The sequence below is a fragment of the Struthio camelus genome, chromosome 2 (assembly GCF_040807025.1).
Source record: "Struthio camelus isolate bStrCam1 chromosome 2, bStrCam1.hap1, whole genome shotgun sequence".
NCBI classification, from domain to species: Eukaryota; Metazoa; Chordata; class Aves; order Struthioniformes; family Struthionidae; genus Struthio; species Struthio camelus.
This window is the reverse complement of record NC_090943.1, coordinates 84,404,813-84,430,852: the sequence shown is the minus strand read 5'-3', so window position 1 is coordinate 84,430,852 and position 26,040 is coordinate 84,404,813. Positions and strand designations below refer to the sequence as shown.

The window sequence follows — 26,040 nt, the reverse complement described above, 5'->3', positions numbered from 1 at the left end:
TAATGCAAGTAGTTCAGAAATTTTAATCTACTAACGACATTTTATTTAGTTGGGCTTGTATTGGAAGCAAAAGATCCTACTAAAACTAGCACGTAGTATCTTCTGAACAAATTAAAAGACATTTCTCTATGTAGCTTAGCATGGAAAAGATACCTCATTAAGTTCTGTGCCTAAGTTTTACCAAGACTTGGGTTAGTTATGATCAGTACTACTTGCACCACTGCAAATAAAGTAAACATTATCTTGTATTTCAGGAAAGTGTTAGGTGGTATACATGATTTGCATTGGTTTCTAGTGGATAGCTGGTAAGGGAGGGGCAACCACTCTGAAACATTGTGTACGTGGGCATTATTAGTAGCAAGCTCAACTGGATAGGACCAGGATATCAATTCATGTGAGAAAGGTTATGTTCCTCTATAACATCTAATACTATTTGTCACCAACTACCAGACTTTTATTTATGAACTGTAAGAAACAGACTATTGATGGATTTGGTGACAGAACATGGGACACTTAAATGCAGCGGTGTTGCACAGCGCCTGCAGTTCGAGCTGGATGTTGCTTGTGAAATTGGCATATCTAGGAACAGCAGGTGGCTCTGGCTATTTGATAGGTTACCAGGCAGGCCCTTGCCCCCAGATCCAACCTGGTATACCTGCTAGTATATACCCTTGGGAAAAAAATGACCACCACACAACGACCTCACGAATTTGTGTGAGCAGCTACAGTGTATGAGCCTTTCCCCGATATCATAAGGGCCTACATCCATGTATAAACAGTGCTATCCCCCCCAGAAAAGCTTATGCTGCACTCCTGTCTTCACATAGATTTCTGTACATCCAACAACAGTCCACTTCATCCCCTCAGTATAAAATTAGAGGCAGTTATCTGCAAGTAGCAAACTGGTCATTAGATGAGGAATTTAACATATAAATCATACACTATACCTAAATGCACAGTATATTCATTTCCTATGCACACACAAATGCACCCTTTAACATATGACTCCTTGAAGGAAAGGTGGAAACACAGTGCTTAAAAGACCATCCATGCTTCCCATTTGCACACGTTATTGCACTTATCACATATCCATTACCGACTCTACATAGCTCTATTTTGCTTAGAATTTTACTAGCTTTGTTGACGAAGAGCTAATGAGAACAAAAACTCACTTTCAAAGGCCCTGCTTCAACAGGGAACTTATACCACATCTGTGGTGTACTGTGTCAATATAAGTCATCTAAAAGCAGGAAATGGGCACAAAGTAATAATTTTGATCTCAAAAAAAAAAAAAATCAGCTTAAAACATCATTTGGGCTATAGCCAATCTGACATAAGGACTCCTCCTAGATCTGTGGCTTTTTAAGCATGAAGAGTTTTTGCTCTTGCTCCTGATCAGAGATGACCTTCAAAGGGACAACTGCTCATATATCCAGTGACGATACCTTTACATGAACTACACATAGTGTAGCTATTTCAGATTCTTACTGTGTTTGCACAAGCCTTAACTCCGTCTTTATCATCTTTCATACTGCCCTGTTATATTTGACTTTGCTTGCTTCAACATTTCTGCCACATTTAGAAATTGTATTCTTGTCTGAATAAGCAAGCCTGCTAGGAGCATCTATTAAATACTGGTATCCCCGGGGTCTGAAGCAATTTTTTTTTCCCTTCCATTTTTTGTCTGCTGAATCTGAGCTATAAAGCATACAGCAGAGAGGAAAAGGGTTGCCTTAGTAACGAGGCAGATCCAATCAGCTGCATAGGCTCCCTTGAGACCATTTCATTTGTGCAGCAAAAAGAGGCAAGAACAGGTGGCTAAATTAGCGTGCCAGACAGCTTAAAATATTACACACACAAATGCATACACAAAAATCTATCTTTGTATTTATGCATGAATGCACTCATTTTCAATATTTTGCAAAATAAATAGCATCGGGGTAACTCGGACCTGAGAAACCCCCAAAGTGGTGGTGATTCAGCTGCAGCCACCAGAGAGGGGTGGAAGGGAGCTGGGCTCATTCCCGACAGTCCTACTGTACAGCCTCTGCAAGGAGGAGGGGACGGCTCCTCCCAGCAGGCACAGGTTGAAATATGGGGTGTGAGGCTTCTCTTCCATCTTCCCTGGGGTTTCCAAACTGCTTCCCGCTGATGACATGATCTGTCACGATGCTGTCCAGGTTACATAAGGTGCTCGTGTTCTCTGCCCCTTTCCTAACCCCATGCCCTCACTTCTGATTTAAAGAAAACTTCCACCTTTTCCTCCAAACTTCCTTCCTAAATGCCACAAATCTGATTATGTTTTATATTCCTCTTAGTCCCTGCTGTGAGGATTCAGCCCCAACACAATAACGCGGAGGAGTTCAGATGCAGATCACATGCCCACCTCCAGCTCCTACAAGCACAATCCCAAATCACTTAATCTTGCAGAGTCTCCAGGTTGGCTTCAGCCAGCCCCAGGAGAGCAACAGGAATTCAGAGCCTGCTATGTGCCTGACAGCTGCAGGGCACAGGAAAGCATCTTATGTGCAGAAGAGTCCTGCAACAGACTGTACTTCAGAATCACTTTATATTTTTATAGCTCAGAATAACTCTTAACTTCTTCGTAATATAATGGTCTATTCCCATAAAACTAATTAAAAGAGATAGCTTAAAAAAATTACTAGCCATGGGCTGATAGAAACACAGTCTGTGTATTGTTTCCCTATTCCTCTCCACTAGAAGTGGCATGGGAGCTGCCCTCTCACACCAGATGCAAATAATCTCAGCAAATACTGACTGAACCATTTCTCCTCTCTTTCTCTGCCTCCTGAGAAGATGAAGTTCATTGCTGGCACATTTAAGCCCAAGCTATACCATCTCCTGTGCACAGCAAGACACTTCTGTTCTCATCTACTCACAACAAGCAAAAAGTGAAGAACTCCAAACACTGAGAAGATCAAAAGGGCTGTGAGGAAAACTGAGGCATGAGAACAAATGATTAGTTTTAGAACCGTGGAAAAAATCCTGGTGAAAAAGTTGACATATAAACTATAGTGGATAAGCCACAAGAGACTTGAAAGTTGTGGGTTGGCTGAGTTTTTTGTTTTGTTTTTCCTCTGAATGTCTTTGGTGTCAAGAGGCTGTACCTTACAAGATTACTGATGTATCTTGTTTTGGGTGATTTGCAACTATTGTAAGAATATAGCCTGTTATGCTAGCAAGCTATCTCAGTCAGGTGTGGAATATGACTTAAGGTTTGGCTGAAAATCAGAAACTAGAGCTGTGTGATATTTTTGTAATGAAACTGAAACCCTAGGTAAAACTCGGAACAAGGTTTTTTTTGTTTTTGTTTTGTTTTTTAAAGGGCTTGCCAAAGTAAGTACTTATTGAGTGAACCTAGGCCAAAAGGACACATCCAGAAACACACAGGATATATACATATTGGAGCAAGGAACTTAACTAGGGTCACCTGAGACTCAGATTAGTGCTCTTGTTGCTACTTGTCACATTTGCCAAAATGCATCATTCATACTTTTCATTCCCCTTAACTATTAGCAACAGAAAAATATGGAAAATATTCCTGACAGGAACATTAGTTAGCTTCCACAGTTCTTGCTCAGGAAAATAAGCAAAGTGAATTAGTAGGAAGTAGAAGTTTTTCCCTAAATATGGATTATAGAAGCTTCTCTCACCACTGCTCTTGGCCAAAGCATTAGTGGAATGTATCAGTCTAATTATGTCTAGAAGACCAGGGAGTTAAATAGTTTGCTAGCCGTATGACACAAAACCTGAGTACCTAGTAACACAGTAAGCAGTTTCCAAGTATGTTACAATACGTACTTGATCAGATAGCATCTTTTTAAAATAAATGGCAGATATCTACCAAAAGTCTCAGAGCACATCATGTGACACAACACTGGCTGTGCAATAAGGTAACCAGTGTACACTGAAGACCAAAAGTCTGGAATATAGTGCTTATATATTCATATATGATGCATCCAGAAAGAAGACTTGAATATCAGTTATTTTTAAAATACATACAGCCAAAAACCACACAATATTCCCCTTCAAAAATCTGTGACTACATCCAACAGACCCACACTGCCAAACTCATTTTGATTACCCTATATTTAAAGGCACAGAAGCAAGTCTAGTAGGTCCTTCTTCACCATTTAGACATCTTGGCCCAACTTAAACATTTTGTCTACACACCTTACCCAACAGAATTAGTAGGTCAGTTGGTGATTTTTTTCAGTAGTTAAGCCTCTCTCTCATTAATTTGTAGAGAACCAAAGTCTACGAGTGGCATTATGGAATACTGCTGCTGTATTTCCAAAGGGATGTCCATCAGCCACCTGCCTCTCACCGTGCTCAGTCAATCAACATCATACAGAGTATAAACGCCACTTTTCAAATTATAATGATTTCTCTTGGCAAGGAGCAATTGCCAAGTAACACAGCCAATATCGTTACCTCAGGAGGTATTTGTCTCACCTTACCTAGACATTTACGTCTGAGCTAGCTACTAACTCTTCTTTTATTATAGTCAGCATGAAAAAAGGGGCACTTCTTAGGCTCATTTCATCTGAAGGTAGACTTCTGAAGTTTATACAGAAGATGAATAGCTCCTAGAAAAAGTCTCTCTCTATTGATAGCAAAGAATCTAGAGGACTGCCTCACAGGGATACAGCTACTCCGGAAATGCCTATTATTTGGCAAGACAAACTGCATCCACCAGGTCCCTATTTCACCTCTCACGGAAGAGGGTATAGCAAATAGATCTAGAGTGGCAAGAGAAGTACCATGCCCAAGCAGCTCCCAGCCAGTGCGAAACAGATGGGTCTAACATGAGGTTCGAGGACACTTGTCTTGCTTGCCCTGCATCTGGCATCTAAGCAGAATTTGACCAAGCAAAACTTCAGACAAAAACTTCAGTGGAGGGAGGGGAGAGAGGAAATACATCTGAGTTAAACCAAAACACATTTGGTTCGTGATGAGTGGCTCCATCCTTTAGTGTTTTCTGTAAACCCATTTGAAGGTCAGATCCCCAACACCATCAAGACACATGGAGTTGACTGAATTTATACACCAACAGTAAAAACTAAGAACCACTCAAATGGAAAACACAAGTCTGGAGTATTACTTGAACAGTACCTTTCTACCATTGTGAAGAAAATTGCCATTATGAACAAATGCATTATGATCATCTCTGTTGTTCTCACAGCACTGATTTAGAGCTCCCAGCTGGGAAGGCAGCTGCGCAGGCCAAGTAACCAGAAAGCCCTGCAGGAGTCCTGTATTTTGATGCTGCTCAAATAAGTTAGTGCTTGCTTTCTGTTGTCATTATCAATGCCAGCAATGTACATGTTTTCCTTGGTCGCTGCACAAAAATAGGGCTGATTTGGCCTTGAAAGACATGAAAACCAAGATCTCCTTTTTTGTATGTTTACAGCTAATACTGAGGAGCAGACGGTGGCTAGATTTCAGCTGCTGAAACTTCTGAAGAGACTTTATGAAATCTAGTGCTCTGGCAAGTATGAGCAACGATAGAAAAAGCATAATTCTTTACATTCTTGCTGGTAACAGCCACTGTATTAATGTTGCAAAAATATTTCCCATGTTACATCTAGGTTTCAAAATGGCTAGTTTCTGGAAATATGATGTTTATGAAAGGGCAATCTTCAGAACCCTAACTACTTTCTGACATATGTGAAATTTTATTTATTTGAAATGTTGATATAAAAATTCTTCAAGAACTTAGACTGAGTAGTAGATAAGTATGAAACAACATAGTGCTTTTTAAACTATGTTCTCATCTAAGCCTGTGATGAAATCAGTCACTCTGAGAAACATTCAGTTGACATTCAGAAGTCAGAAAGATATGATCAGATGAAATTTCTGTTGCACATACTTTCAGGGTAGGTAGAAACATGTTTACTATCAGAGTATTAGTCTTGATTTGTAAACTTATATTCTCAAGAACGATTATTTATTTCTAGACTTACTAAAGCATAGAGGTAATTAGAGGACAGAAGTAATTAAATTGCTCTCCTAAAAGAAAACACACCCAAAACAGTATTCCTCCTTTTAGCCAAGTAAATTGACCAAGATCTGCAAAAGATGTGGAGAACGAGTAAGGTCCTACTAATTCTATCTAGTAGTGAGGTAGGCAAATAGAAAAAGGAAGAGACAAATGGGTATGAAGACCAAGAGAACAAGGAATGAGGAGGACAATAAATCCTAAACTAAAGTTCACTCAAGCTAAAAACCACCCTAACCAAAGAGATTATGTCACTGCTTAATCATCCACACCAAGCCAATCTAGTACTTAATTCTTCCCCAACACACCCAAATGAGAGGACATTTGAGTCAAGAGTTGGAAGTCTGCTGCAGCTAATGTCCTTTTATTTCCTTTTTCTCCAAAAACTAATTTGTCTGTCCATCAAGGTTCCGTCGTCTTTGGCCCCCGACTCCACGTTTTAGCTTTGGCTATGTCAGATCTTACTGTGTTAAATGCACCTCTGTATTGGGTACTCAGATAAACTATTGAGTTAAAACTGCCGATACTAACTTTAATAGCAGCCCAGTAATCTTAACTGGAAACTGCATAATTATATGGCCACAGGCCATATAATGGCCCCGTCACAAGGGAGGGTGTGTAATTCAGCAATATTATCCCCTTCTGCCCCTCCCCCCCCAGGAAGTTAAAGAAAGATACCTTCACTTTTCCTCTGTTCACATTAACATAGTAAGAGATTGTTAAACACATCCACTTAATTTCATTTTTACCCCTACCTTACTGATCATGAACCAGCTCACCTGTGTTTGTAAACAAGCTGTTCTTGGTTTGGTCTCTGTTTACTGAGCCCAGCCTGGCTCCATGATGCACAAGTCTTCTGATATGCCTTCCCTTTCCTCTCTTTGCCTAGCGTGAAAGGACTGGAAGGGTCTTCTTGATCAGTACAGCACAATCAAATTCTGCACTCTGAAAACAATATCTGAAACATTTCCACTTCTTTTGGCAAGCGAGCAGCAAGTTAAATCCCAGCATGCTAAAGTCAAATTTCTACTTCAGTCATGCTTCAGGCTCCTTCTTCATGGCAAGAAATGCCACTAGCTCTTCTAGCACGGCACCTCAGCTGCAACCATCTTTCCTCCTCTTCTTTTATCTGCGCCTTGGTCAAACACTGTTTCTACTCTGATGTTTGCTAAACAAAGATTAACTGCGGCAATGTGGCTATTTTTGCTTGCTATTTGAGAAACAGACTGATTTTATGTCTTCTGAAAGGTGCTAGAAAATTTTGTGCAAGGAGACATTGTAATCCTGTTTGCCTCCAACCACTTTCTCTGTAGCACTGCTCAAACACAAAATATTATACCCAAATTTCAAAGTATAACAAAGAGACTGGCAGGGCCAGTAGAGCAGGCAATATAAAAGGAAGATCTTCTGCCTAGCAACTTAAAATCTACATTCACGCAATATATACCACATGTGGAAGAGGGAAGAACAGGTGAGGAGAAAGAGAAAGACTCATTGCCAAAGTGGTGGTGATAGAGGCAAGTGTGCTGGCATTAATAATCAGCAACTTTGGAAGGACGAGTGGTGTAAGTGAACAAAAAGCACAGAATTTATGAGATGTACTGCCATATGCATTTGTTTCTACATAGTTGTGATTTAAAACATGTTACATCTTTTGTGCCCTGAAAATGTCTATTAAAATAATGAGATAGGACAGCAGTGGACAAACTAATTACTCCAGTCACTGGCTGCAAGATTTGATTGATGCTACAAGCCTGACAAATGTGTCACAAGTTATAATTTTGAAAGTTGATGGGTATATTTTTATCTAACCTAAACATCCTAAACCAACGCCTGATCACAGCTCAAAATCACAAATTTTACCCGTTGCTCAATCTTATTAGGGCTTTAGAAGAGAAGCAGGTGTGAAAAATGGGCTCACAGTTAGGCACACTGAGAATTATCAGACTTTATAGCCCCCAAAACCACCTGACTTTGTGCAAACAAAGTACAACTAGAAGGGAATTCCTTCAGCCTCATCTGTGTGTTTAAACAGAAGACTGAAGAACGCCATTTAGTTATTGATTCTTTCCAAAATGCTGAGCCAGAAACATCTACTATATCAGGAAGGAGAAGGCTAGACTATATCTTTGAGTGTAACACGTTTGTCTACGGTGACTGGTCCCCAGAACAACGAAGACCATGCTATTACGTCCAATTTATAAATTTCCTTTATAGTCACTAAAAATGGTCAAATGAAGGAAGACCACTGCACTATGGCGTTTCTGCTATGGTAAATCAGATATGATGCCCACAGAACTCAATACAAATCCTGCTTGTTAGGTAGGATAGAATTAGACTCATTACAAAGAGAAGCAGTCTTTCTTAAAGGTGTGTACAACCTTCAGAAGCAAATCAGATCCAAATCTAGCAAAACATGGCAAGGATATATCATTCATACCCTATAGTAAGGGCAAGTCAAGACATAAGAATTTACAGTATCTAGAAAATCTCCATATACTAGTATAGTAAGATAAATCATCGCTAGCACTTACATACACAAAAATATTACCTTTGCATGTCAGCATTAATACTGCAGTGATACCATGGTTGTAGTTTTACATTAGAATCCACATGGGTTAAAAGATAAAGAAAGCAACAAGTGTTTTGTCTTCACCTGCAAATTTTTGCTTCCCCAAACTTATGAATACAGCACTTGAACTTAACACTAACAGAATATCAAAAACTAACAGGATCCAGTGTTTTTAGCCCAGAGATGAAATTATCACCAGCTCACCTGCATATTTATAAAAAATTCTATTACTGAGGCAAAAAATTATCCCATTCTCCAATAAAAGGTTAACTTTCTTATGTGTAAATAATATGGCTGAAAAATCTGAAAATCAGTAGTACCATATTATGCTTCATATATTATGCCCAGAAATACATATTAAGTTTTCTTCCAGTGAACATTTAACTCTATTTCTGGTGCTTCACTGGTACTGTGAAGATACTTTAACCAAAAATAAAAGGAAAACCAAAATACAAATGTAAGTACAATCTGTTGAAGCATAGAGAAACAACAGGAAAGATAGACTAACTTTTTCAGATAAGTATCAGGAAAGTTAAAATGATTCCTTTTTATTAGTGTAGTTAATTATTTTCAAACAAGGAGCGTCAAATCCCTGGCATTACTTTAAAAATGCCTACTAAGATGTACTGCAAGAGGAAAGAGTGATGTATTCTGATGCTAAAAGATACAGGAAAGCTTCTGAGAAGCATAGGAGCTGCAGACGTTTTCTTTTCTCCAAGTGCCATAGTGATGACATTTACTGCAAACAGATGTTTTAAAGAAAAAAAAATACATATACATATATATAGGCAATGCTTAGAGAAGAGGGAGAGGAAAAACTTTTCTGAAAAGGCAGGATTTTAAGGAGGACCCATCAGAACCATTTAAGGATTAACAGAGGGTTGCCAGTCTCAGCTGCACATTTAGATGTGATTATCCTGGATTTTCTACATCCTTTTACTATAGGCAATCAGAGGAAGACGAAAGACAAAACCTTTACAGTTGGACTAGCAGACACCTAGTCATCTGTAAAACTTTCAGTCAAAGTTCAAAGCTGTTAAAAGAGGTACTACAGGTAATGCACAAACAAAGTACCAAACCCAGCCCTGCAGGCAGCTTCTGTAATGATGGTATCTACTCTTTTTTTCCACACCACCATCCTGCTCCTTACGAGGCACACGGCTCATGAACCGTGCAGGAACTGAGTGTATGGACTACACAAGTCCTAATGAAGTTCTTTCCCAAGAACCTCCAAAAATTTCAGACTTGTAACACAGCAGGAAAAAAAAGGGAGCAGGCATATTGAGGATCTCCAATTAGCACTGCAAGCAGTGCTTCTGGACAGAGCCAAGACTGCTGAAACCTGTTCAGAACTGTTATGAATAGGTGTGATGCGAGGCTGCAGTCCCAACTCTTGTCAATCCTTATCCTGTCCAGTTATTTCTGCTCTTCTCCTGCCTATTCTTGTTGCATCACCTAAAATTCATACTCCTCTAATGCATCTGGCATCATCTAGAGCACCTTTCTTTTCTTCTTTGCGGTAGCCTAAGACACCCAGCTTCACCAAAAGGAAGATTAGTCTTCAAATCTCAAGACAGTGAAAGTGTCTTCACCTGTGTGGGGTTTTGTTTTGTTTTTATTTTCTAAGTTTCAAAAACATAAGCAGTCCACCCAATCTATTTCTACCAGAAGACAGGGCCACAGTTGACAACTCGGTATATTCTTGGTATGTCTGTCTCATTTGTGAACTCTGCTACTCCAAAATTGCAGGCGCAGAACCACTAAGATAAGAGAGCACATCTTAGTAAGGTCACTGCTTTTCTATTTCATATGTTTGAGAAAACAAATGCTAAAATGCCTACTCACAGTGCAGCGTTGGGAAGGGTGAACTACTTAAATGAGCAGTCCTTGATAAAAAGGATTAGTTGCCTTCCTCTCAGCTCCCAGTTCCCCACTACCACCCAAGTATCTCACAAAAGGACAAGGAAGGAAGACAGGAACTGAACTCTAGAGTAATTTTGCTAAATTATGTACAGGGAAATGGTAAATTATTTTCCAAAAACACAGTAGCCCCTCATGACCATTTTGTGGTCGTCTTTTCCAACATTGACACTGCAAGTCACTGCTCATTAAACAGGTTAACAGTCTACAAACAGTATTTAAAGATCAAACCTATAATTCTTAGAAAAAGCACAGACTAAAAAAAATGCTTGTTAAACAGGAACTTAAGTGATAAGTGCATTGTAGCTATATATTTAGAAACAAATCCTGTTATGCTGCACATTAACTTCTTAAAGATATTTAAAAATTAATTGTAGCTGTAAAGGTAATATTGTCATACATCAAGAAGTGCTTGACTTGTAGATATCACAGAAGGGTTTTTTTCCCCTTTTGCCAGCCATCTTTGGATACACCTTGTAAAGGTAAAAGCCATGTCAAAAGATACAAGAAAGAAAAAAAAAATTGTGTTACATGTCCTTAGTTTGGCTTCCGCACTTAACTGGTCCTACCTGAAGAAATTCAAACTTATTTTCAGTAAAATTAAGTAGAAAACTTCCTCTCTTTCCTTCCAGAGAAACTTCTGGTAAAACAGCTACCCTGACATTAAGCACCATTCTCTGAAATGAGACCTTGATTCTGCCTGAATGGGCACACCCAGATCAAAGTACATAGACAAAGCTAGGAGATGCCCAATTTGACTTAGGAAAGAGAGAACTACTCTTCTAGAAGATAAGCTTATTTTCACCTCATCTCTGATGTTGCTGGTGAATGAACACACTGAATACTGAATGCATGTAATAGGCATTAAAGAAGTGGAGGAGAGGATATTTTTTAGCTGCAGCAAATGACTCCTTCCAATTGCAACAGGAGCAAAAAATATCCTTGCAAGTCTGTCTCGGAGCGGTTGTGGACTCTCCTTCCCTGGAGATATTCAAAACCCACCTGGACATAATCCTGGGAAATATGCTCTAGAGGACCCCACTTGAGCAGGGGGATTGGACTAGATCGCCAGAGGTCCCTTCCAACCTCAACCATTCTGTGATTCTGTGATCTCTACCTCCTCCTTTTTCTTCCCATAGAACAAGGTTAGGCTTTGGTCTTGTCCTCCATACTCTTACCAAGGGCTGAAGAAAGAGGTAGGTAGGAGCTGCTCTGCTGGCAAGTGAGGAGGACAGTTTTAGTGCTTGTTGTAGAAACATCTGGCTGCTTGAGGGATGTGAAACACAGAGCTGGGGAAGGAAGGACAAGGGGTCTGAGGATAGAAGTCCTATACTCCAAGAACAAGCAGGAAGGTGAAAGATCTCTGGAAAGAGAACAGGTAGGTGGTCTGAAGTTCTCAGGGAGATATTGCCACTTTGCCTGCAGCTTCCTAACCCTTCCCACAGCCACCAGAACAGTGATTTTGTCCTCATCCCATCTCCTCTCTGTGACCTTCCCTAGCCTCCTTAGGGACAGGGAGCTTCTTTACATTAAGAAGCCAGAGCTAGAAGATGCTTGTGCCCTAATAGGAGGTTTTACTTGCCTTGAGGCACAGTTTATAACAAGAAGAACTAGAGACAGCTGAAGGAACATAAAGCACATCCCAACTCCCAGCAAGCAGAGGCAGAAGCTATATGGCAGAGATCCTTGGACAGGCCGTGGAGGAGGGCTTATCTTCAAGCCGTGCACACACACTGCAACCACATTGCCAAAGGGGCAGCAGGAGGTGGGCCGCGGCTCAGGCAGCTATAGCTTGATGTCTGAGCAAACCTAACAAGCTTGAACATTACTTGCCCTTGGAAGTAATCACCTCACTGCAGAGCTAAACATGCAGACCACTTTTATAGTAGCCATAAAAGGATCGGGCTGTGGGGAGCAGCATGCTGCGGGGACATACAGTGAGGAAGCAAGACTCCCAGGGGATGAAGTCCTGAGACCCATCTGGGTTATCCCAAGCAACTCAAGCATGGAAAGAGGAGAACATCTCAGGAGAAAGGAGTGGCTGTCAAGGAAAGCTGTTGCCAGACTTAATTGACAACTAGAAGCTAATCTTTGTGACTGGACAGGGTAATATAAGTGACTGTAAGACTGGCATTATGAAAACGGGAGTAAAATACTGTCCCCCTCAAACTGGGGGGAGGAAGAAATCAAACTGAAAATTATAACTGGCACCCAGGGAGTTTTCCAGCAAACATTCAGAGGAGTCCTCGCAGTGGAAATTCAGAGATGGGTGATGGCTGGTCTGAACAAAGGGAAGACTGTGCTGAGAAATCTCAATAGGATTTTAAAAAGCTTCTCAGTTCATCGTGTAATTTCTCCCATCCAATTGATGGCAATATTATGACAATAATTGCGTGTCTGTTTGACAACCATACACTGCCAGTCTTTTTAATGGACCTCTGTGTTTTCAAAATATCCCTAAATGATACAGTTTTTAATGAGCTACACAGCTGCAGGCTTGCTACAAATTTACGATAGAAAGAGTGCTATCAGGCTCTTCTTGCCTCTTGGTAATATTGCAAAATGAATTTGAGGTAAGCACTTCAAAATAATAATGCTAAAAGGTTTTAAACTGAAAGCTTTTTTTTGTCTCATCAAATCCTAATTTCACCTCAATCAGTTTTTCCGGTAAGCAAACAACTACATTTATGAATAAGGATTTTACTTTTCACATCTGACATGTACCTTTAGAAATATCTGCAGTGCATAAAAACTGTGCAGAAGTCCAATGTTACTAAAAGCAAGAACCCATCTATATCCAAGACATTATTTATAAGGATACAGTTGCATAATTCTTCCTTATTTTAATACTTAGGAAAAAATAAACAGAAATTTAATAAAAAATTATAGCCCCCCCCCAAATGCTCCTTGCATTCAGATTACTCAAAATCAAAATGGTTGTAATTCCAGTCATGTGAAGACCTTTCTCAAAGGCAAAAGGGTGTAAAATATTACTGCCTTTTCAGAACTTCAGCTGTCTGACCCAGCAGTCTGGTGAACTATAAAAGTAATTTTAGGAAACCAGTGAATGATAAACACTCCTAAGCCTTCTCCAGCCATTTTGAAGAACGGTGACACATTCTATCAGATCAAACACCCCAGGAATTCAAACACTAGGACTTTTACTTCTTTTTAATTTTTAAGATTGAAAAGCAAAAGTAAAATTCCTGGACATAGCATTCTTTCAATGCTCCGATAAAAAATAACTATTAGTGTGTAAAGTTTACGTCTGCACTACTGTAAAATTAAAATCTTGCTCTTGATTTACAGCAGCAACACTTAGAACTCCAGATGAAATGCTGGCACAATTATTCTGAAGCTATATTTTAAGACATAGACAAAAATAAACTGAATAGTCCTAATTCTCCAGCTATTAAACACTTCACCAGGCACAGGAAACTGAATATCCTATAATCAATTTTCACAAATCTCACAGTTTCAGCTATAACACGTTCCAGTCTAAGCATTATTATGCTGAAGGGCGTAGCTTGCTGCCAGCAAGACTACCCCAATCTATGGGCAGTTGCAAACTTAACTGAAACTAAATGGCATGTTGGCTAACTGGGAGGAGTAATTAAGCCTTCTTTATAAGAAAAGAGAACTAGAACAAAAGAATCCTTTGTACAATTACTGGACCACATGGGAAGGTCCGAGCAAATGCTAATTAACCCAGACAGAATAGATACTTCACTAGCTCACTGGCTGATTGAGATGAATGTTAGAGGCTGACAAAACCAGAAAGCTTTGGCCCGCCTTAGCTATGAGCTGGTCTGGATTAAGTGTTTACCTCCCCTGCTCACAGCTTTCTGCTGTCTCCGTGCAGCCTGGGGTTTTTGCCTTCCCTTCTGCCATCTAAATATTTCCCTGAATGCTCTTTCACCCCACATTCATTCCACTCAACTGGGTTAAGGAAAAAATCACTTATACTGATTGACTAGAGAACATGCTGATGAACAGCAAAGGATAACAACTACTCAGTCCGGGTCACCAGCAGCCATGGAAGTTTGACTTCATGCGAGCATCAGCAGAAAGCCAGCGAGTCAGCTGCTGCGGGAGGGAGTACAGGCTTAGATCCTGCGATACTGGACAGACTGAAAAGCAGCCTTGGACTTCCTTCCAAGAAAACAGCTTGAGAGCACTAAACCAAGTGTGGACCCTGTAAAAGGGAAAAACGAAAGAAGTTTATGTGACTAGCATTCTCAACTTCCTCTCTTAAGGGAACAACATAGCAAGGTCCTCCCCAGTTCCCCGAAACACCTAGAGGCCACGGCAAGATTAAAATCCAGCTCTTGAAGCTCTCATTTCATACTGGTTCATTACAACATTTTGGCTCCTTGAAATACATAATTCACATTCTTCAGGCATGCTCACCTGTAAAAACACTGAAAAATAGCTCTACTTAAATATTTGATAGGACATTTACCTAACAGCTTCCAGAAAGAATTTGCCTAAAAATACATTACAAGCTTTTACCAATAGCACAAATTAAACACCTTGTCCTACCCTTGAATTATAGCCATCTCTAAAGTAAACACAGCAATTACTAACAGCCCACAATGGCTTGAGGCGGGAAGTGCAAAAATACCTACTAAGAGTTGCAAAGGGAAGTACACAGGCAGAAATGTTACTAAGAACATGCAACCTAGTTTTTCTGAGAATATTTAACACTACCACCTTGTAAATCAATAAAAGGGGGAAGGAAGCTAAGGAGCTTTAAAAAGGCACTTAACAGGTATGGATTTCAAAGTACATCTCACAGATGTTGGCCTATACATCTTCTACTTTTGGAAGGGACTAAAAGAAAGAACAGAAGTATCAAAGGCTGCTTAAAATTTTGACTAGAAAATAAGAAAGTTCTGTAATTTGAAGAAAGAGAATCACTATTTATAAGACTTTGTTTGTCCACTTTTACAAAATTGAACATTAAAAGTCTCCTAACAAATAAAACTAATTAAATAATACCTGAGGATTCCAAAATTTGCTTATCACTAAAGTTCAGTATAAAAAGAGCTGAGCCTGTAAACACTTACTTACTACTTGGCTGCTGATAGTTATGCTGAGTACTGTGTCAAAGTTGATAATACAAGAAGTACTTCAATAGAAGAGGAATTTTATTTGCAAATGATATGCATTTGAAAAATACTTTTCATAGTTTGATTTGCCACTCACTCTCTTTAGTTAATATTAAAATCCAAGATGAAGGCTGACTGCTCCAGAAGAATGGTGTGGATTTATTCTTGTCAATATTTCTAGCATTTATTTCATCACAGAAGTGTTGCTTCCTGGTCATTTAAACTGAGACTTTTTAGTTTATCAGTTAGCAGCCTTTTATGAATGGCCTTGTAATATCAAACACTACAGCACAGGCATTCAGATAAAAATAAATGGAAATTCCTTTTAGTTCAACTAATACTGCAATTTTAGGTCTCATGCCTTTCCATTTGCCTCTGGGGCTTGTCCGTTCCCATCTAAAGATCTCTGTATTCCTATTTCAGTCTGAACTCCTCTACTCCAAATTAGCATGCGTCCTTTGAGCCTAAGAATATGGCAGTTTTTTATCTCAAATGTGACCATCTCACTGGAGGCTGGAGTGATTTATGAAAGGCCAGATGTCTTGCTTTCACTGAGGTCAGTGTCAGAAATCTGACTGACCTCTACAGAAATGTGTCATAGAACTTGAGACCCAGAGGGACTGTTCTCATCTAGACAGCCTTGTCTGGCCAAAATTATTTCACCAATGACTCCTGCATGAAGTGAACAGTCATTTGGAGCAAGATAACAAAGCTTTCAAAATAATAGTAATACAATGGCCAGTTAAAAGACAGTTATCAACCACATCTTCTAAATGCCACTCTTGTTAAGTGCTTGGCCATTATCACTAAGTTTGCAAGTAAAGGTATTCAGGTATCCGCTGTCCAAGCTGTTGAATAAATTACCCTTAAAAAACCCTTTTAGTTACTGTTTCAGTGGTGCCTGGGTTCATATAGGCAAATCTTAGAACAATGTGAAGAGAAATTAGTGGGATGGCTAATATACAAACTCTTCCATCATGAGACTTCTTTTTTTTTTCCAGGTTTGATTAAAGATATAAATAAGTATGTCCATTTAATTCACAGGGGAGAATATCTATATCGAGCTGCATGTTAGCAGAAGAAATCTATTCCAAATTCTAACTACACAAGACAACTTTTCTTTATTGTAAAGGTGACTGAGCACTGGAACAAGTTGCCCAGAGAGGCCATGCAGTCTCCATCCTTGGAGATGTTCAAAACCTGAGTGGACGCAGCCCTGGGCAGCCTGCTCTAGGTGACCCTGCCTGAGCAGGGGGCTTGGACAAGATAATCTCCAAAGGTCCCTTCCAACCTGAACTATGTGAAACATAATTCTGCGATTATGTGGGTTTTTTTTTCCCCCACCATGAATTTAAAGTTAGGGTGTCTTTATCTAATGTGCAGGATAAACAACAACGTATATTATTAATTAGAAGACTACACAATAAGACAAAGTAGTACAATTGTGACTGACTTCTGAAGCAAAGTGGCTGTATTCAGAGGTTAGCTGCAGGAAGCTAAATGGTAGGCACAACTACGGGTGTGGTCGCCTGCAGCTATTTTCCCTGCTTTCTGTGGAAATGAATAGGTCTTCCAAAATAGTTTCTTAGAAAAGAAACCTGATCAGTAACCACAAGTTTCGATAAGTTATGAAGCAAGTTCAATGGCCTAGGTCAATGACCCTCCTTCCTGATTATTTACTAAACATAAATTCCGAATCAAATTAAATTTGGAGGGCATGCTAAGCACTTTGTACCTAGCCCTTAATGTTTTGTAAGCACTGGAAAAAAACGCAGCTTGATTTTCCCCCAATTTAGTAAATTCTACTATTCAACAGTGGTAGTGGTATACACAGGTACAGATGAGATAGAAGGAAGAGACAGACATGCCAAAGTCAAAGTGGTTGCTAATGATGCAAAAATGCTGACAGAAAAGCCATAACAACCCTACCATATTTGCCAGGGAAAGTGAAAACACAGATATTAATAAAAAAAAAAGTTGTTACTGGCTGGCAAATAGGTCTGTCTCTACAATATGTTGTTTTAAACAATCACTACTCTGAAGATAACTTACAATAAATACTGCTAGTGCTGACATTGAGTTTAGTGCTAATCTTGAGCAGTCGCCTTTTTTAAAAAAAACTCATTTTAGAGGCTCCAAAGACTTTAAAAGACAGAACAATAACATCACTCACTTCCACATCTTTTTGGCAAGAGGGAGGTCAGAAGGACCCCAGCACCACCCACAGCTCAGCCTCACCACTTGAGTCATCCCATATTAAAATCCTCAGTGTGCTGCCTTGATAGATTCAGTGCTGCCCTGGGACTACAAGTTCAGGGCTGCTTGGAGCCAAGAAAGACTGTTATGAACAAAAACCAACATCTACTGCTCCTCTTGCTTTTGAGGACCCTAAAGTGCCATGCCTTGCCCTTGAAATAGCTGCTCAGTAGCCCTAGCACACCTACACCAGCACTGTGACCACTCAACACTGCAATTTCCCTGATGAGCTACAGCCTACATAACACACTGATTCCATCAAGGGATTCATTTGTGCTTACAAATATCTCGCAGCAGGCTCAAATATTCTTAATTAGCCCCTTCCCCACAAGCACGCACACCTCTCCCTTATTTCTTTTTTCCCACACCCCTTTGGATTTCATTTGTAATTTTTCAAAGGGTCCATTATTCCCTCTCTCTAGGGTTGAGTAATGTTATATGGGGAGAGTGGAAGGAAAAGATAATTTATCCAAACTATGTACATATATATATATATACGTGTATATGTATATATATCAGTGCAGGCTATTTGTAGTTCATTAAAGATGGGTCAAACTTTGAGAAGCTTTTGGCCTTAAAAAAGTTTGAAAAATAAATATTTTATTTCAATGTTTTCTAAACAAAAGAGCTGGGTTGTGTTTGTTTTGTTCCCCCTAAGAGTCAATATTTAGTTTTAGGAGGATTTAAAAAAAATACAGTGCTTTCTTAGAGTGTGAAATTAGGAAGGGAAGTGATACTTCTGATATTCATTAGATAGTGTCAAGAATTATAATTTACCTGATATTCTCATCTTGATTTTGAATATTTCTCATCAAATTCTGTGTATTCTAGAGCTTTCAGACAAGCACTAGCTGCATCTATGACAGAAAAGAGTAAGAAGTTCCAAGAAAAATTTTACAGAAAGTTGCTAGGAAAAAAAAAACACAATTGTTTTTGTAGATAAACGAGGTTAAAGGAGCGCATTACATAGTTGAATACCGCTCCCTAAGTAACTTCACAGAAGGGTACTTTTCTCAGAACTGAAATCAGTTATCAGCAAGACTTCAGCAACAAGATAAAGTCTACACATACCTGTGCAGTTTGTCCAGAACAAACTTTACAGCCATCAAGACAACCACAGGAACATATTTCTTCAGATATGTCAGTAAACTCAGAAATATACCAATATATCATAATGAAAGCTTTTTCTGGATAGCTTGCAACATATTACCTCAACTACTATTTATTCATGATCTGTGATGAATTGTATGCTTTCTCACTGCACGACTATGTGTCAACTAAAAGAATAATGAAATGTGCCTAGCCAAGAACATATTTCCAGCATTAATTGTAAAATTATATTCATAGTTCTACAGAGAAAAAATCTTTGAGGATTACACCAAAAAAAGGAACTGGAGTCTTCCAGCAGTCATAAACAGTGTATAGTCACTGCATAAGCATAAGCAATGCTTATGCAACAGCAGTCCCACCTTGTTTATTCATAAGCCCTCTTTGTAAAACTCAGTGAGCTCTAGTTAACCATTATTAAAAATAAGCAGTTAAATGATCCTGAAAGGGTTATTATAGAAGAAAAAATGGCCAAAAACTTTTTAAAAATATTCTTGATAGGTCATCTTGGAGAGTAGATTTATTTTTACTATGCAAATTTAAGAATGCTGAACACTAGCAATGGCCTATGAACAAACTGTGCAAGCTTTCCAATTCTGGAAGAGATTAAGAAATATAGCACAAGGAATGCTTTTATATATTTGGTTATGTTTGTTGTTTCCTGAGGAAAAAAATAGAGAAACAACAGGGAAAAAAAAAAAAAACATTGGTAATAACTGCCAGGAGATAATCAAAACCTGATTTCACTACCGTTTGTAAAAATTCCACGTTTTTACATTCTCCAAAATAAAACTCAGATTTTTCATTTGGTGTCCAATTAAACAGTTTCAATAAAATTCTTATTGTTATATAGACTCTAATTTCTTACATCATAGCATGTTTTGAAGAACCAAGTAATTTAAAAATGTGAACATTGGGCGCTTTATTGTTGTGGGAACTCCTCCAGCCCTTTTTTTTTTTTTTTTTTTGAAAAATACTGTGAACATAATTTCATTGAAGTTGTGCTTTCTACCACAGGTTCTCTCCCCCTTGCATTTCTAGGATAAGTAAAAGACATCAGTTAAGAGTATATACTACTTTCCTCATAGCTACAAAGAGGGGGTTCTCGTTATTCTTCTGTTCTTCTGTCCTGTGACCTTCAGCCCTCTTCACCGCTGTGAACCATCTCCCAGGCCAAGCAGGATGATGACCCTCAGCAAGTGAGCAGCCCTCCTTCAGTTATGCCACAGCTAAGAAGAACAAAGGAAGAACCCTGTTTCCTTTGTCAGATCTAATATCAGCACCAGCCTTGAGTAAAAGAATGTTTTTCATGTCTATTACTAAAATACCACAGAAATAATCCTGTTCCACCTTTCTATAAACAATCGCTGAAGAAAAGGATCAGGAAGTCCTCAAAGACAGCATCATCAAGAAGGAGCACTGCACCTGCCTGGCTCCCAGTGCAAATGGCATATGCACGTTACAGAGGACATTGCAGCAATAGCCTTGAGAAGTAGATCCCTTTAATTGCTTTGATACTTGACTCATTATGGTAGTCCCCAATCTAAAGCAGTCCAAATCAGCTACAGAGGTGGCGATTCTTATTTCCTACAAACAAATGGACAAGTGTTCACAGTTAGCTTAGCCTAACTAGCTCTGAAAGGCACCTGAACATTTTATCTAGCAGCTAGTAACAGGGAAAAAAATACATGCCAAATTCTGTTAAGAATCCCAAGGACTTCTTTTGCATTATTGTCAGAAAACAAGAAAAGTCAATAGGAAAAGTGTATTAGTCTGGATATAATAAGCACCAACATCCACTTAAGTGAATAGCAGGGATCTACTATATAAAAGTGGTCTTAACTTAATTGCACCAAAAGCTTATTAATTCATATTTAGTTTGTCTTCAACCTTGTGCTTTCCATCTCCATTGAAAACTATGATGTCAAACTGCACAAAGAGATTTCCCTCATGAGCCTGTTATATACAGGGTTGCTCATGAGTTATTTTACCAGTACGGTCGATAGAAGTTTTCATTTACCCGACTGAACTTTCAAATTTATCTCAGATTCTGGGATAACTGTTGCTCCCTCTATTATTTCGATCCGAACTCAGATTCTCCAGAGAAAATACTGCCTTCTGGTAAGTCAGATGAAAGGAATATACCCTGCATTGAGTAGGGCAGGGACACTAACGCTAAGGTTTTCATTGGAAAGTGAGGCTGAAATTTCTTGTCAAACTTCTGGATTAAGATTTGAGGGCTAATGGCTTTTGAACCATATCCCTTCAACAGTATGCAGCAGATATGCACAAACACTATAGCTGCCTCTGGATTCCTTAACTGAGTCCTAAAGAGCAATAGCAGTCAATAAAACCAGCTTGTAGCTCTTGGACAATCTCAATATTATCTTCTTAAGAAAAAAAAAAGGCACTGACAGAACAAGGAGTCTTCTCAAATTTAACTCCTCTGTCTTTCCCTTGAGGAATAAGAGTGAGAAAAGGCGGCATATATTAATTCAAGACAGTTTGGATTGCAGGCTCTAGGGAATACTGTAGCCCAAGAATTTGGAACTAACAAAGTAGAGGAAAAAGCAATTTTGGAAAGCAGAAAGGCTGATGGGGAAAATAACGCAGCTGACACTCTTAGCCTAGCTTGAATCTCTCTGACATACGGTAGTTTGGCATCAGCAATGCCACAGTCAATTGCCAGGTGAAGGGAGCACATAGGGTCATGGCAAAAGCTCCCAAGCAACAACAAAATAAGAACTAAAGTTGGCTAAGGGAAATGGTAGATCAGTCACAGAGGCTGACAAATAAGACAAATGGAGGAAGATGAAGGAGATAATAGGCTGCATAAAGCAGGGGGAAAACAAGGGAGGAGAGGAAGATGGAAGGACAGAAATGGGACAAAGAACATAAGACGCTGAAAAAGACAAAAATATTTAATAAATGAAACCCAAAGAAAAGTAAGATGAAATAGGAGAGAAAAGAAAAAAAAGAGAAATAATAGTGAAATGTTAAAATGGTGTGTTAGTCATAAACCAATAATGAACAATCATACATTTAAGATGATGACCACCTCCTGAAACATATGCATTCCCCTAGAGCATGGCCAGTCACTCTTCTGCTTTGCCCTTAGGAGCCTGGAGTATAAAAATACCCTCAAAAATTAACCCTTCAAAAGGGCTTTCTTCAAAAGACTGATGAGCAACACAGCTACAATGAAGAGCTATGTTTGTAGGAAGAAACATAGGGAACAAACAGTCTTTCAAACCTGAAAAAGTCTAAATGTCACATGGTGAATTTAATCAGAAGTTAGTTGTATATTTTCACAGCGGTTAACTATTAAAAAAGATCAATGAGAAAAACATCTTCAAATTAAACCTATTTATCTTTCTAAGAAAAGACCTCTGGTCAGCTGCAGCTCAATGCAGGACCAACTCAATAGAACTATATGGAATTTTTATACAGAAAGATCAGTCCCTATTCAATTAATAAATGTTTATATTTAAATCTTTTTCCTTTACATGCATAAGAACACAGGCCTTAAGGTAATATATAAGGACAATGGCCAATTATGAAAACTCATTGGTCCAATATTCACAGCAAACTTTACTCTATCCATGAAATTTATACAGGTAAGTGTAAGTTTATTTATAGATATAGATATATACTCCAAGTATTTATAGAGTATATTTATATACTCTAAGTATACATATATCAACACAGAATTTCTCAGCTACATTGTTTTCAATATACTAATCCAAACTGAGAAGAAACAGAAAAACTTTGATATCGGGTGGGTTAGGTGTGATTTGTCAGTTGATCAAGATTATTCTTCATATTTTGCAAGTGAAGTCTAGGAGTTTTGAAAAGAAACTGTGAACTGACTCCATACCACAGAAATAGCAGCCATCTGCAAAATTGCAGCAGCTCGTCAGCAATGGTGAGGCAAGTATCACAGGATCACAGAATCATTGGGACTGGAAGGCACCTCTGGAGATCATCTGGTCCAACACCCCTGCTCAAGCAAGGTCACCAAGGGTAGGTAGCCCAGGACTGTGTCCAGTTGGGTTTTGAATATCTCCAAGGATGGAGACTCCACAGCCTCTCTGGGCAACCTGTTCCACTATTCAGCCACCCAAACCCACTATGAAACTGCCCAGAAGTTATGACCTTAAGTCCACAGCCTCCTTTTGCATGGATATGTTTCTGCCCAGGCCTCAATCACCTCTATGGAGAAATGATCCCTAAATCTCTAAAAGAAGAAATCTAACTGCATGGAACAAAGTGCAAGATCAAGTCTAAAGTATTTTTATAATACTTTCTAATCTGTAGTCTGCATCTTCTAAGGATAATTGCGTAAAAGACCATGAAATATGACTAACAATGAGTGTTATAGATGCTATACAGCAGTCTCTGTTTCTGATGTTTTTAAAGGGTTCCCTTTGAAAAGTTAAAATAATTCTTTTCTTGGAAAATATATAGTAGTCTAAAAATCATAAGAGCTAGGAAGCCGCTGCCTTACCAGAGATACTGTTTTTCAGTCTTTGTTATCAGAAACATGAATATGCTTTTGTGACAGCACCAGAAACTGGCCACATATTTTATATATATCTGTCTGCTTCTTTTCTTTAAAGTGAACACCTGACAACACTACAACAGCTCTTAGAGGGGAGAAAAAAAAAACAAAACGGAAACTGCAGAATAAGCCAGAAGAGAAGTAAAGGTGTTCGTATACAAGTCTGCACCTTCAGGTTTGTAGGAAATGCTACTGTCTTGAGGCTGTGGATGTGTGCATACATGCACACGTCTCTGTTCCCTATTTTTTCAGCAGTCTCCATCCATTGCAAAGCTGCAGAGTAAATCCTTGGCTCACTTCTCACTCTTTCAGCCCTACCCTCTGAAAAGGGGACTCTTCCCAAACATACACTCAGTCCCTCCCACGGAAGGAGTAATAACCGCTCGCTCTGAACATCATCTGTCTCCTCTCTCTACAGCCAAACCTTTATAAAAGAAACTATAAATAGTTGGAAACAAAGACATCTGTCACAGCTACCATCAATAACAAGTTATATTCTCTAAAAGAGAGAGATTAGTTACATACATATTAGTAGCAGAAAATATAGGAAATTACCTTTCCCTAACCCCTAGAGATAACTATTTCACCCACTCACTGGTATATACAAATGTCTTTAGCTTCCTTTTCCACGGGATGAGGCTCATCACAGAAGATTGATGACCAAAGGTGAAAATCCATTTGACAGAGAAGATGAAGAACATCCCAATATATTGGCTTATCAGACCAGAGAGGAATGCTTTAAGTTTGATTTGAAGATCATCAGTGACATATTCCTGCAAAAAACAAATAACTGTTTGTCATTACATTTCTAAAAGTAGGTCGATATTCCATGTGCCTGCAGTTTTTCCGTCTGTAGTTTTGACAGTATACATGCTACACGTATAGCATATTTGCTAGATAAAAAGGAAAATGAGAAGTGTAACCCATATGGTTTCATACTCTTAATATGTTTATATATACACATGACTAGAATAAGTGCATGCAAAAAGTATAGAGAGTTACTGGATTTTGCCTCTGGACTTATGCCCTTTTCTAACCGCTAAGAAGGGCCTGCCAAATTTTAATGTGGAGGGGAGGGGCAGATGAATTATACTATGCCTACACACTGAGGGATTCCTGTCTTCTGAAGCATCTAATGCTGGTTGCTACTGAAAACAGGCCATTCATGCATATCTGGTCCAGTATAGCAATTCCTAAGCACAGGAATAGAAATAAGTATTTATAGATATATGCAGTTTTATGGGGAAAAGAAACAAACAGCTTAGCAGCCTACAGAACTGAAATTATTCATAGGCAGATTGGCTACATCTGAATGGAGAATAAGGAGGGATTGGGACAAGACAGAAGAGAAAAAATGAACTGACTGCAGAACGATACAGAGAGCCGATTATGAGCATAAATAGTCTCCAGAACAGACAGACACTTCAGTGTTTCATAGGACTGAATTCACATTTTTCCAAAGTACAATGAGAGTTATTGCCGAATACATGCTTTTGATGTTATGTGTAGCAACTTCCAAAATATGCTCCAGGACACAAAGTACTCTAATGAAAATAATAGCATCGCACTACTTTTCTTCAGTATAATATTCTTAAATATTTTACTGAATGATTTAAATGCTGGAGAAAATAAAAACTGAAAATAGACACAACTATTTCAGTGAAATGATTAACAGTGTCAGCTCTCAGGGTGTTAAAAAGTCAATCGTGTGACTAGCAAACTGGATTCACAGAGATCTAAAGGGATGCAATGTCACAGTTTAATTTTCTCCATGTGAAAACCTGTGACCTATCTCAAAAAGGTTTCTATATAAAAGGAATTAATGGCTCCTCTTTAATGAAAAGTATTGATTTCTGAAGAGTATATATTTCAGGTACAGAGAAAGATTATTCAGGAATTTTATCATGGCTGAAAAGTAGAACATATTTCAGGCAATGTTCCCACTTTGTGTTATACAGGACGTCCTTGAAATGATATAGTAACTGCTTCCGGTTACACAGATATACCTGTTGCTTTCAGAGCACCGACCTTCTAAAGAGTCATCTCTTCACTGTAAGCTGGGCAAATTAGAAGGCCTAAAGGTTTGTCGCACAGGAAATACTAGTCACTGGCATACTTTAGGGTCCTGAACTTTACGGAAATATAAATTCGGATGGCATGGTACAGAGTTTTTGGCCTGTCACCACTCGGGCCGGCCTGGTTTGGAATCAGAAAGCGTAGATAAGTCAGGGAGGAAATAAATTTTAACAAACCATGAGACACGTGGGGTGTCTCAGATGTCACTGCCACACATCACTTGGCTCTGGATTCACAGACCTGATCTTCTCAGCATGGAAGCACAACTCTCCAACACTTTGCTAACAGTTGCTGTTGCTGCCTAGAACATATCCTGCTGCTATTGTAACCCCGCTCAGTGATCAGCTTATAAGTCAGCTCCTTAGTTACTGTCCAATGAATGATTTCACAAGGAGGGGTGGCAAGGTGTGAGGGG

General features: G+C 39.0%; 1 protein-coding gene across 1 annotated transcript in view; it reads right to left on the bottom strand.

Annotated features, from left to right (window-relative positions):
• Nucleotides 1-26,040, bottom strand: part of LOC138066134 (uncharacterized) — a 230,188-nt gene that overhangs the window by 122,202 nt on the left and 81,946 nt on the right. The window contains exon 3 of the mRNA XM_068933746.1: nucleotides 24,145-24,322. Coding sequence (XP_068789847.1) covers nucleotides 24,145-24,322 — 178 coding nt within the window. The remainder of the gene's footprint in view (nucleotides 1-24,144; nucleotides 24,323-26,040) is intronic.